The following is a 12,704-nucleotide window of genomic DNA, read 5'->3' as shown; positions in this document are numbered from 1 at the left end:
ATCTCACTGGCCACAAAACAAACTGTGAACCAATTTCTCCCGAGTTGTAAGTTCTCTGACTCCACTATGAAAGCATCATCAAGCTTCGTAGGAATGAGGAGGCAACATAACATGTCAGAACACAACCATAAGCTTCTCAGTAAGCTCTGGGAGGTCAAATAAGAAGTTAGATTTGGTAAAATATTTTTTCTTTCTTTTTTTTTCATCTTGAAAAGAGGCATTTCTCTTACATTCACAGCACCACCCTAGAATAAGAGTCTGAAATGGGGTTTCCAATCTTTTCCCATCTCAGTCCTGGCTGCACTCCTCAACCTGGGGAGAAGCCTCTCACTTCTTTCCATGTGAATGATCCTCAAGCACACACCAAGCTGGACACCTGAGCTCGTTACTTCACAACACGGAAGGGCAGCCCCGCTAACCTGCTTCAACTGACGTGTGAATCCTCTGGTCTGGGATCACGTGGAGTGCGACCACCTCATCCATAGCACCTTCAGGCCCCCTGTCACTAAATGCCCTGAGAACACTTTAAAGCAAATTCTCACTTCCACTGAGGGATACAGTAATATAACAGCTTCCACCTCTGCCAAAAACACAAAAGCCTTTTGCTATTTTCTCCCAGAATTTTCCAAATGCATATTTAGTAGACAGTCAAATCCTCAAATGTCTATGTAGAACGGTCTTAGAAAACAAAAACAAAAACAACCCTAAGAATTTTCTGTAAAGATTCTATTTTATTTTTCTATTTTAGGGAAGGGTACACTGGATTTCGCATCCTGCAGTACACAAAGTGCTTCCCTAGTTTTTGCGCCACCCTCTTCCTCTGATTCGTGTTTATTCAGTATTAAATGGACAGACTTAATGTTCTTCTAAACCCCTCTATTCATGGACATTTGGATCACTTGCAGTCTTTTAATTCTAGTACAGCTATCTCTTGTCATATGTCATTTCACATTATAGATGTATCCTATGACCAATTTCTAGAAGTGGGATTCAAGTTACAAGTGTGTGGTACAAAGGGCCCTATGTTTTTCCAAGAACTTCTTCAACACAGTGTAATATAAGTTTGAGAGCTGCATGAGACACAGATACTTCATCAAGGACTAGAAAACAAGCATCAGTGAACTACAACCAAAACCCCCAAAGGTCCTTCCATATGCCTCTATTCTTTCAATACCTTTGTTGGCTTTCCAGAAGAACCTACCATCTTTATTTTGTGATATTCACTTAATTATGAGAAAACATGTGTTCTGAAGAATTATAAAACAAAGGGAACAAAAATCCAGGATGAGATCTAAATACACACAGAATTGAATGGAAAACCATTTCAAGGTTGGCTTCGCTGAAGTCAGTTTCTTGCCTATATCTTTGGTCATGACAGTTGCTTAGAACGAACAACATAAAAACAACATTATGGGGAGAGAGGAGGGTGTGGGGACAAACCTGATTGTTAAATGTAACTGTACTCACCACAGGGCTAGTCGTTGTTCAGTTTCCTTGAGAAAACTGGTATGGAATTTGTGCAAAGGTTCAAAATTTGGGAAGATGAGACTCTTCAAGGCTTCGGGCATGGCGTCCTCTTTGCTCACTGTGCTCTGAAACCACTGGAATAAAAAGAGGACACACATAGAGTTCAGATGAATGATGGCAATTCTGCAGAAGAAATGCTGCAGCCCAGCATGCTTGGAGAACACGGGAGCATCAGGGGCTCCCAGATCCTACTGTTATTCCTCTCTCCCATTAGATGGGGCGAGAAGCACCCAGCTCATCATGATGGTTTCCCACAACCTGTTACCAGTGGATTGTCAAGGCCAGGAGAAATCTCTGAAATGGGCAGCTACTTCAAATCAAAACTTGCATTCTGGCCAACTCACTGCGTCATTCCTGATGGAGACCACTATAGTATACCCTCTGGTTTGGTCCTTTTGGAGCATCCATTTCTGCTCCTTTGTGAAAATGCTGAGCACCAAGGAAGCTGCACTGGAGAGAGAAAGCCTCTGCCTTCACATTACAGTTACTCATCCTGCTGCAGTGAGACGGGGCTATCTCACAACATTTATCGAGCACCTGGCTTGGGCTGGGGGGTGGGAGGGCAGGTGCCATGCAAGCCCCAGAGTAACAGAAGCCCCGTGATTCCTACTGACCTCCAAAGGCTAGTTCTTTCCCAGAACCCAGGGATCATAAAGATATCTGCAACGCTTTGAATTTGTTTCCAAGACTGAATAGGACTGATTAAAATACTAAAAGGTAGTCTTCTGGTAGGTTTGCTGGCATGGCTTAATTTATTATCAGGGCTAAAACAAGGCTTCTATTCACCTCTGGGGTCTTCCTCAAGCAAAAGTAGCTACATTTGATGACAGGGCAAAACACAAACTGTTCTGTCTTGGTGCAACCCAGAGAGTAAAATGTTTAGCTTTCTCCACTTCAGAAGCGTCCTTCCTTTGCACTTAAGAATCACAACAATAAAAATTTTTACAGAGCATGGGCCAAATTAAATATACTATGACCGTCTAATTTCTATAACTCAGAACCAAATCCTTTTAATTGGAGTCAGAGAACCCAGCATTTAATTAGATCCAGCTTCTCCCTGAAAGCTACATAGGAGTTGAGATAAGTTATGTAATTGAATACTTTAGGGGAAATGCTATACATACCGAAGTAATGACCTCAAGATCCTTCAGATACGTTCTTTCGGTGGTGGATACTTCCTTAGCAATGAAGTATGCCTTGTCAGTTGGGAACCTCTGCAAAATCCACAGAAGAAACAAGACGTAATAATAACCTAATAACCTTTGAGTACATCTCTCTAAGAAAGTCCTGATTAAAGTGATATGTTGCTAAATTACGATGTTTTGTTAACTGGGCTCAAGGCTAAATAAACTCTTACTTGTTCTCCTTTTTGTGTGAGGAACTAAGAGAAGAGAGTGAATTCCCATGATGAGGAAAGAGCCAGGAATGTTCCCTTCCACAGAGATCTTACCCTCAGTCAAAGGCCTCCAATGAGTATGTTGGCCACTGAGGAGGATTATTCATACAAAATTGGGCATCTGAAAATCTAACCAACTAGTAAAATATCAGAGCAATGCAATTTTCCAGGAAATAGAAGAAACAGAAATCACAGCGGCCTTTGTCCCGGGAGCTGGGGGCCGATGGGGTTGGTGTGTACAGGAAACGGAAGCTAGGGTGTTTGTGGGAATACACAAGGTGGCTGAGCTAAGGGGACAAAGTGAAAGCAGCCGGTGACAGTGCTGGGACTCAGTTCCCTGGAGCCCATTGCTTAGATGAGCAGGCGCTTCTCAGCAGTGAGCCTGCCATGGCTTTTGCTTTCTCTTTAAACAGTAAGTAAAAGGAAATCCTTGTTGCTAGCCACCTTGCTTGCTTCCATGAGAGTCTACCCGCTTCCATCTTTGGGGATATACTCAAGAGCACTGAAACCAGAGACCCAGACACCTGTCTGTCCCTGTATCCAGCGGCAGCATTCGAGACAGCCAGAGGGAGTGAGTAACTAAACTGTCCATCAACAGACAGGTGCATAAACACAAGTGTGCTCTATGCATACAACGGGATAGGATTCAGCCTTAAAAAAGAATCCCTGACCCATGCTACACCATGGATGAACCTTGAGGCCATGATGCTAAGTGAAAGTCAGACACAAAAGGACAAACACTGCAGGATTCCTTCTGTAGGAGGTTCCTAACCAGTAGAATCCAGAGACAAAAAGTAGAATGGTGGTTGCCAGGGGCTGGGGAAAGGGGATGGATGGAGATCTGTTAAATGGGGACAGTTTTGGTTTGCAACAATGACAAAGTTCTGGAGAGGGATGGTGACAATGGTTATGCAACACTGAACATACTTAATGTCCCTGAGAAATATGCTTAAAAACGGTTAAAATGGCAAATGTTATGTATACTACTGCAATTAAAAAAGAGTAACGACGCATGTCCCCACACCTTTCTCCGGCCTTCTTCCTCGTCGTCAGTGCGTGGGCATGCCTGGTCATTCAGCAGCGGGCTGACCAAGGGAGAGGACTGCTTGGTGTCAGGGCTCAGGTTGGGAGACAAGATCACGCTGGCAGGCACAGCTCCTCCTTGGGAGTTGATGGACAGCTCTGAAAGGTGAGGGCTACCAGTCAGGGAGCCTATTTGGGGATGAGAAGTATTAAAGAAAAAAAAAAGTAATTCCTTCTGGGACCAGATTGCTACTTACAATTCTCCCCCGTATCAAATCTTTAAACGTTGACTACCATTTTGCACATCGAATGTGCTTCATGATTTTCTACTTTTTCTGGGAGTTGCGGCTGCCTTCATACTAAAGATTCCATAGTATGAATGAGTCAATGGAGCCAGAGTTCTGTGATTAATGATAACGCAGAGAACTCTGCTCAGGGAATGGCTACAGGGGTTTAGAAGCATAGTGGATCCCCAAATGGGATCTCTATCTCCTTACTACTGCCTTAGCTTCTACGAATTATTCGAGAAAGATAGTGTCTATACCACCAGGAGACATGAGAGAAAGGACTAGAAAAATAGAGCTACTCTAAAAGGAAACTAAATGACTGACATACCCAGGACAGACTACACCTTGTAACAACGGGCCGCAGTCAAAGAAAGAATGAGCAGCTAACTCCCCATTCTACCAAGAACAGAAGCAAGCTTATACCTGGTGATGGCATTCCGTGTCTCTCTCACTGTTTGGGACAGAAACACTTAGCATCACATTTACATGCAAAGCTGGAGGTCATTACATTATCACAATTCCCCTTGATGAGTCAAAAAAGTGACAGGTCATTAATGATTCCTCTGCAAAGGATACATTAAATAATATGAAAACGTATCATTACCCATTATACATCAGCCAAAGGAGAGGACGTGTACGTGAAACATTTTGCCAACAGAATTCTGCGAGTCTCCAAACCTCAGCCCATTGAAGCTAACCGGAATGTTTCAAAACATACTTCCTACCTGCATGTTTTCACCTGACACATTTATAATTCTAACACAGGTTTGCTAGGACTAGCACGAGGCTAAACAAAAGTTCAAGTAGCCTGCAGTCCCATCTGTTACCATTATAAGGAAAGACGATGTGAATGCTTTATTTTCCAAAACTGCGGTTTCAGCTCATGGCTATTCCGCACACTGACAAGGATCTTGGAGAGAAAGGTGGAGTGCAGTTTTCTGGGCATACCCCATTTTCTTGACATCTATCCTCTCCCTTTGGATTCATGCATATCCACTTTGAAATTACAAGATGGGATGGCCTAGAATGGAGGGTAGTGATCTTGACACAGTATGAATGAACCAACCATGAAAAACCACCAGCCCCCACCCCGTCCCAGCTAGACCAGCTAGCTGTGTTGTCAATACATGTGGGAAAAGCTGCCGCACCCAGAACAGCAAAAAAGCAGACATCCTGCTACAGACTGTTGGTCAGAAAAATGATCATCGAAGAATGAGATTTGAAAACATGAGAAAGATTTAGAGAAGTTTGAGTTTTACATTGAAATCCTGGCATTTTTAAAAAACATCACTGAAATGAAGTCCTGGTGTTAGATAAAGACCCGTTCAACCCCACACACCACCAGACCCAGCGAAATCCGGAGAAAAAGGCCAGAAATTGCTTCACAAATGTCAATTTTATTGACACTAGTGCACAACCGAATACAATAATTTCGAAAGAATTGGAACTTGTCAAATAGAAATAGTGACAACAATTAGAACTGCAAATGTTTCAAGGTACTACACTAGTCTCTCCTTTAAAAAAAAAATCACAAAAAGGAAAGTGTCATCACTACAAATAGGAAATAGAAAAGAGAAATTCTGGCAGTCTAGAGATCAAAACATTTCATGCATTTTTTGAGTTGTCATATCAGAGCCGCTTTTTATTTGTCCACCATAATCTGGCAAACTTTGGGGCTTACCTTCAGCTCTCACACTGTGTGCGAGGTCAGGTGAGGCCATTGGAAGTGAGAGCATGCGGGGCCTTGGTTTTGCAGTGACGTGGAGCAGAAAAAAAACACTCACCTCATCAGTGAGAGTTGCAGCCAAGAATAAAAAGCAGTTAGAAGGTTGGCTTGTAGGAGAAGTGGGGGGATGGGGTGAGAAACAGTACCAATGAGGCCCTGGACGGCATCCAGCAGCAGATAAAAAACCACCTGCCCCACCGTGAGGGAGAAAATGTGGGTGGCCACCATCAAGCACAAACACTTCCACCCTCCAAAGGTCAAAAGCCATTGGCCTAGGTGAAATCCCTCTGGGGACATTTCTATTAGTAGACTGAAAAGAAGAGAAAACGACCAGGGTTTCCAGGAGACATCTGTCCTGCCAAGAAGGCAGGGCATATTCAAAGAAAATAGCCGTCTAGAAGAATCCACACTGGACCCCATCAGAGACAGGATTCAGAAAATGGGACACTGACAGTGAACTTGATGACAACCCACGTTCCCAGTTGGAGGAAATGACAGCCCCAGGTCAGCCACAGGTTGCTGGGTGACAACCTGCTCATTCACTCACGTAGCCCAAAGATGTGGGTGATCAGCAACTTCACAGGTAGGACACACAGACTTGGAGAATGACCCAAATTAGGGTCGCCAATTTTAGCTACGTCAGCTAGCTTTGTGTCTACTCCTAGGGCCTAAGAAGGGAAGGCTGATGGGTGTATTTAATAACAGAACCAACAAATCAATAAATCCCAAGCAGCCTGGTCTAATATCTGTCCACTACTCTACAGAAGGGGATGGTCCAAACTCTTCAAGTTTGCTCATTTGAGCTGCTTCCATGGAGAATAGCCCTCCTCTCCCCTTGCAAGACAAACTACTTGAGACTTTGAAAATTTATAGGTGACATGGTCCAAAAAAACCTGTGTAGCTCATTTACCATTCAGCAATCAATGAGATATGTTGATGAGGGTTGTCAGTAGAATTTGGCAGCTTGATGAGAAATTAAAATGCTCTTTTGATTCTGAGCCAAAGTGCTGTGACAACTGTCTCTACAAAGTGGTGTCTATCCTTGGGCAGGTGTGAAGAACTGGGTCTTAAAATCAGTGCCTAAGGTTACAGTTAGTAGAATGACATGTAACCAGTTTTCACTGAAGTAGTCCATTCTACAAACAAACAAGCATGGTTGCTCTGTAAGATAGGAGCCCATTTATTATCTACATAGCCTTATCAAGCCTGTTCAAATCATGCAGCTCTGGTCACCTGCTTTGAAGGCACAGCCCCAAGTAATGAGGAAGCTAACTCAGTAAGCTCATTAATGCCTGCTTTTTTTGTTTTGTTTTTTTTAACCATTTTTCCCCCTCTGTGACAAACTGACACAAAGTAATTTCTTCCAGCAGTGGGCTCTAGGTAAATAATTTATGGGGACCTTTTGAGAAAGCACCTAGATATTAAGGCAATAGGTGGAAAGAAGTTTAAATATAGAGTAGAAAAAGATCAGTTAGACTCCGAAAGTCTGGAAGAGTCTGATTCTTTTAAAAATTATTTTTTCCTATTTCCAGAAATTGCCCTACATTTTGTTAAGGTATTCAGTATTCAGTAACTCTCAAATTCTTCACCTCTTCCAAATGGTTTCATGCCCCCCACGATAGCCGCCTCCCCTTCCCTGCCATTAACCCATATCAAGAGGGCTGAGTTTATGTCACCCCCATGGACTGGAAATGCCATCACGAATACTGCTCTCAAGAGAGGCATTTCTGGTAATTACTTTTAAAAATCCTTTTACATGTACACATTCTCATGACAAACAATTATGGAACTTCAAATTAGCACGGCTATATTTATGGATTCAATTTATCACCTCACTGAAAAATTGGCTTGGCTTGTCGGTATTTTTAATGTAAAATACATTCATAATTCTTCTCTCCTGGCTGCTCTGGGAAAGCTCTACAGCATCACCCAGACTACAATATCGCCTGACCAGCCCTTGTCAGAGATACGTAAACAGCAGGAACATGGTTTATGACCAGCCAGCCAAACTCCATGCTTTTCTTCCCCCTTTTTGGGATTGGGCACGGCTGCACCATAACCTCCTCTGATTGTACTAAGGCTTAAGGACAAATGCACACGAGCCTGGGAAAAGAGAACTTTCTACTCTATTTTCCAAGCAATAGAAAATGGCATTTCGAATACTTAATTGTACCTGTCCTGTATTTTAAATTGGTCAATACATTGGTAATCTGAGTTTTAATTAGCTAAGTTATTTTTCCTGCTAAGTGCTTAGAAAACCTGATCATCATTTTAAAAATAGTAATCCATAGCAGGTTTGTTATATATTTAGATGCTGATTGCTTTCTCAATTCCTCTTTCCAAAATTTTAGTAAGTACAATTTAAACAGTGTGCTGATTCTTCAGTATCCCCTGCTAAAGAACGTTACCTGGCAAGCTTTTAGATGCCACTCATCTATCACGATTTGTCTCCTGGTATTTGGTTCTAAAATATAGATTTTATCTCTACATACCCAGAATATGTTCCAAAGGCACATGTAGGAAATTCATTACAAGATGTAGGTTTTCATGGATCTTTAAAAAGGCTCTTTTTAAATCCATCATCTCCCTCTAAAAAAGAATACAGTAAATTCTCCCTGGAGATTGTCTGTATTTGAAAGGCAGTTATCAAAAGTCAGTATCGAGTGGAAAATGGGTAATCTCTTGAATGGACAGGATTCACTCTAGTGTGATATCTCAGTTGGGTCCCACCCCAATGGAGTATGTGTAGAGGGTAATGTGTATATGTGCTTCTTATTCTCAGAACAAAGTCCTTCAAACAAGGTTTTACAAGCAGTTAAGTATCCACTTTTGGTGTTCATCATCCAGCAACTCAAAGAGCAACCACAATGCAACTTTCAGAAAAATAAAAGAGAGAAATGGTACCAATGGCGCAAAGAGAGTGGATGTTCTTGTGTGCTCTTACTCATGGGGAAAAGAGAAAGGAGAATTTCCCTTTGTTCATATATGGTGGTGGTGGCAGCAGTGGTGGCAGTGTTTGGGTTGGGGGGACATGGTGCTTCGTACCAATGAAAAAATACCATCTTGTACTCAGGACAAAGCTTCAGCCATCAGTGGAAAAGAACAGTTACAATTGACAGTATTTTTACAGCAAGATACCTGTTAGGACAAGTAAAAGCCTCTTCAGTTTAGATTAACAAAGAGATATTAATATCGTGCATACACTGTTACAAGAGTTTGGCCTTCCATGCTGAAAGAATCACCAAGCTCATTGTTACTGGGAGAAGCCAGCACCCTTCCCCGGTGGTATAAATCCATGCTTAATTGAGATGCTGCACTCTTAGGCCATGGAGAGAAGATGAAACCAGACAGTATCTGTGAGAGCTTACATTTTGGGGACACATCAAAACTAATAATGGCTTATTGGCCATGAGTAGCCAACTAGGCAGAGCTGGGCGGGGTCTTCTTTACATTTCCAACGTCCTCCTCCCACACAACTAAATTCTCTTATATATACTAACTATGGAAAGTGCTCTACTCCTATTTGAATTGATGCTCCCAACCAACACATGAAGCCAATCCTTTGGTTAGTTGTCTGAGTTCCCCTATGTAAGCTCCTGCCACAGATACGCTCTGTTTCCATGAGACCTCTCCCCTCAATTACAGTGATCCTGCTCACTTCCAAAGACCTCCTTACCCCCATGCACACACCATACAAAGTGTAGGCTTCCTAGAAGATGAAATCCAAAAAGTTAAGCCCTCCATTTGCTTTCTCTTCCCCACCCTCAGGAAATAGGGTAACACCCCAGCATGTCTCCATGTTAAAGCTTGCTGTTTCATGAACAGGATCACTGTATTCTAGAGGAAACAGGTATTCCAAGTACAAACTGGTATTCAGCAGTGTTAAAAAAAAAAAAAAAAAAAAGACATCAGACAGTGCTCCAACAATGCACGGAACAGAAGGTACACCATGCTCTGAGGATAAAGACAGAACATCAGGGGTGGGGGAGGGAGCTTTTTTTCTCCTAGATAGGTACATGCTGACAAACAGTGCATACAATGGAACAACAGAAAAATGTTTTCTCAAATTTATTGAACAAATGACAAAAATGAGAATGAAGTCCCCAGCCTTTTCTAAATTTTAAAATTTGGTGTATTAGATGTTTTTAATAAAATATTTTATCTACAGTATTAAATATACACACAGAAAGAACAGAAGGGAACTGGATTAATAATACAGCCCAAGCTTGTGAAATTTGGTTAGTTAGGTTTTCGCGGGAACTTTCCAGGTAGAAAGGGGGTGAGCGCGAGGGGCTGGATCCATCGGGAATTTAGGTGTGTGTGTGTGGAGAGAAGAGCAGGTATGTGGTCTTCACTAAAGAAGGCTTATCTTTGGTCTTTCTGTACATCACTAAAGGCAGAGTGACAAATTCTTGCTTTCTTATGAAGGAACTTTGAGGCCCAGGAAGAAGGAGCTGTTAGCCTAATTTCATGAGGCAGAAAGCCTGTCCGTGAGTCATGAAATGCCAGTCACACCCTTGAGGACTCCAAAATGAACCTGTCCTTGTATCTTATTTGAAAGCCAGGTAACAACCCAAATTCCTAAGAAAGCAGAGCACTGCCTGCAGACTCCCTGTACCACTACCACGTCCACCTCTTACTCAAAAGGAGAATGAGTGAATCACTGGTGCTTTTTACTAAATGTGCATGCACACAGCGTCCTCACTCTGTCCTCTGGTGCCCCTGATTTGTCCCACATTTGGCAATGATTTGTAGTTACCCTTCAATATCCTGAGCCCGCTGTGCCCGCCCCGGCAGCCAACTCACCTATCTTCCAGTGCTCTCCCCATGATGGCATGAAGAGCACAGACTTGCAGTTAACCTCTTCAACTGGCTCTCAGCTACACCTGAAGATCAGCCATCTCATGTAAACGGCTGATTATTAATTCTCCCTGCTTTAGATCTATAAAGCCACCCCAGGACATTCTAGAGTAACCCAATCTAGAACCCACACAAAGACACAAAGGAGCTGCCTTCCCCTGGGAGCTACACTCAAATACCAGAGGCCAAGACGCTGAGGGCTGTTCCCAGGTAAAGCAGAGGTGTCTGATTTCAGTCTATCCGGAAATGATCCTCAACAGATCAGTCTATTCAATTCTGAAAGCTTTCAGGAAAAGAAGATTTTCTACTTCATTCCCAGCTTCCACCAAGAGATGTTTAATTGCTTCCACTGGAAAAGAAGAAAAAGTTCTCATGCTAGAAGTGTCATTTATGGTTTTTGGAATGATGTACTTTTTTTAGGCGGGGGTCAAAGCAAGACTCCCCACCCACCACCTCCCAAACATTTGTATGGCATACAGGAGCAGTGGTAACTTCTGTTCACAGGGGAATTACTTGGAAATCTCTAGGTTATCCAAGGAAACAATAAGGAGCCCTGTTCAAGGATGGCCAACCAAGGGGCAACCAGATACCCACAACACAAGGCCAAATCATCATGGAGTTTGTTTTTTCTTTTCATTATTATTATTTTTTTTTAATAAGAAGAGAACTGCTATATTAAGTGGCACGCTTAGCTTGATCTAAAAGACATGGCTTCATTTTAAAAACCAGCAAGTGGTATTAGAGGTATGCATAAATGTACGCTGCAGACCCCATTGCCTTGTATTGTTTTCACTCAACTAAATGGAGGGAGGCGGAATTAAACTAGCAAGGAAAAACCGGTGCCGGTAAATTCTCTAATGTCACCTGAGTCGTTTGTTCATCATTTACTGCTCTAGAAGTTTATGACTAGTACTTCTCTTTCCATATTGCCCTCACGGATGTGGTGAATGTGGCTGAGTGTGCAACGCATCAGAGAGCTACCAGCAGGGGATTATTCTGAAACATTCACTTCTTTCAGGTTCAGAAGAAACTCACTCTATTTCGAGGATGGCAAAGAAAGATTCTTTTGCAGTTTGATTTATAAAATTCGCAATAAAATAGGCCCATCCCATGAAACTACAGGAAGGCCAGCCAGCCTCAGAGTGAAGAACCTCGTAACTAATCAGAGAAGGAGGGTTTACAGCCTACCAGAGGGAAGATCCAGAAAACAGAGCCTTTTTTAGGAATGCAATTCTGAGGGCTCTTTAAATTCTTGCTGATAAAAGTAAGGGCTGAGGCAAAGAGTGATTAAAATAGAATAAGTTCAAAATAAACCCAATGATGAAGAGGGCCCCCAAATTTCTTAATTTAAGGCTGGGCAAATCACTGGCTAATGACAACAACTGCACCAAACTTATTCTGTGCTGAATAGAGAATAACATTTTAAGTGGAAAAAGTTGATGGAAAGCATGGAACACTGATTATAAACATGAAAAAAGAAGCTGTACGCATATGCACAAGTTTTAACAAAATTTAAAATGACAATTTAATCTTATTCATTTTTCCTTTTTTTAGATACTGCTTCACAACACAATCAAAAGGATTCCAGGGCTAATATGCAAGTTGGGTTTCTGATTCAACAGAGGACAGACTGGGTTCTGTATACTTGGTGCAAATTTCAAGAGGCTCAGGCTATATATTTGAGTTTTGTGGGCCCGCTTTTTTTTTTTTTTTTTTTCTTTTAAAGAACTGCTGGGTTTGAATCTTCAAAGAAGTTCTTGGGAATAAAATCAGAATTATTCACATATTAAAGGCAGGCCACGTGGCACAATTTGGAGCTAAATCTGTGAGAAATCCCCAAATATGAGTCACATATGTGGGGAAGAATCTGGCTCACAGACTTCCT

At 42.1% G+C, this 12,704-nt stretch overlaps 1 protein-coding gene across 8 annotated transcripts in view; it reads right to left on the bottom strand.

Annotated features, from left to right (window-relative positions):
* FARP1 (FERM, ARH/RhoGEF and pleckstrin domain protein 1) overlaps positions 1-12,704 on the bottom strand; it is a 288,775-nt gene that overhangs the window by 42,091 nt on the left and 233,980 nt on the right. For 7 of the 8 annotated variants that reach the window (XM_049099408.1, XM_049099412.1, XM_049099411.1 and 4 more), the window contains 3 exons: positions 3,948-4,135; positions 2,652-2,741; positions 1,468-1,601 (listed from right to left, as the gene is read on the bottom strand). In XM_049099408.1, coding sequence (XP_048955365.1) covers positions 1,468-1,601; positions 2,652-2,741; positions 3,948-4,135 — 412 coding nt within the window. The remainder of the gene's footprint in view (positions 1-1,467; positions 1,602-2,651; positions 2,742-3,947; positions 4,136-12,704) is intronic. The other variant, XM_049099413.1, reaches the window with a different exon arrangement.

Source organism: Canis lupus, chromosome 22, assembly GCF_003254725.2.
Source record: "Canis lupus dingo isolate Sandy chromosome 22, ASM325472v2, whole genome shotgun sequence".
NCBI lineage: Eukaryota > Metazoa > Chordata > Mammalia > Carnivora > Canidae > Canis > Canis lupus.
Note: the sequence above shows the minus strand (reverse complement) of the source record. Positions and strands in the feature narration are given on the sequence as shown.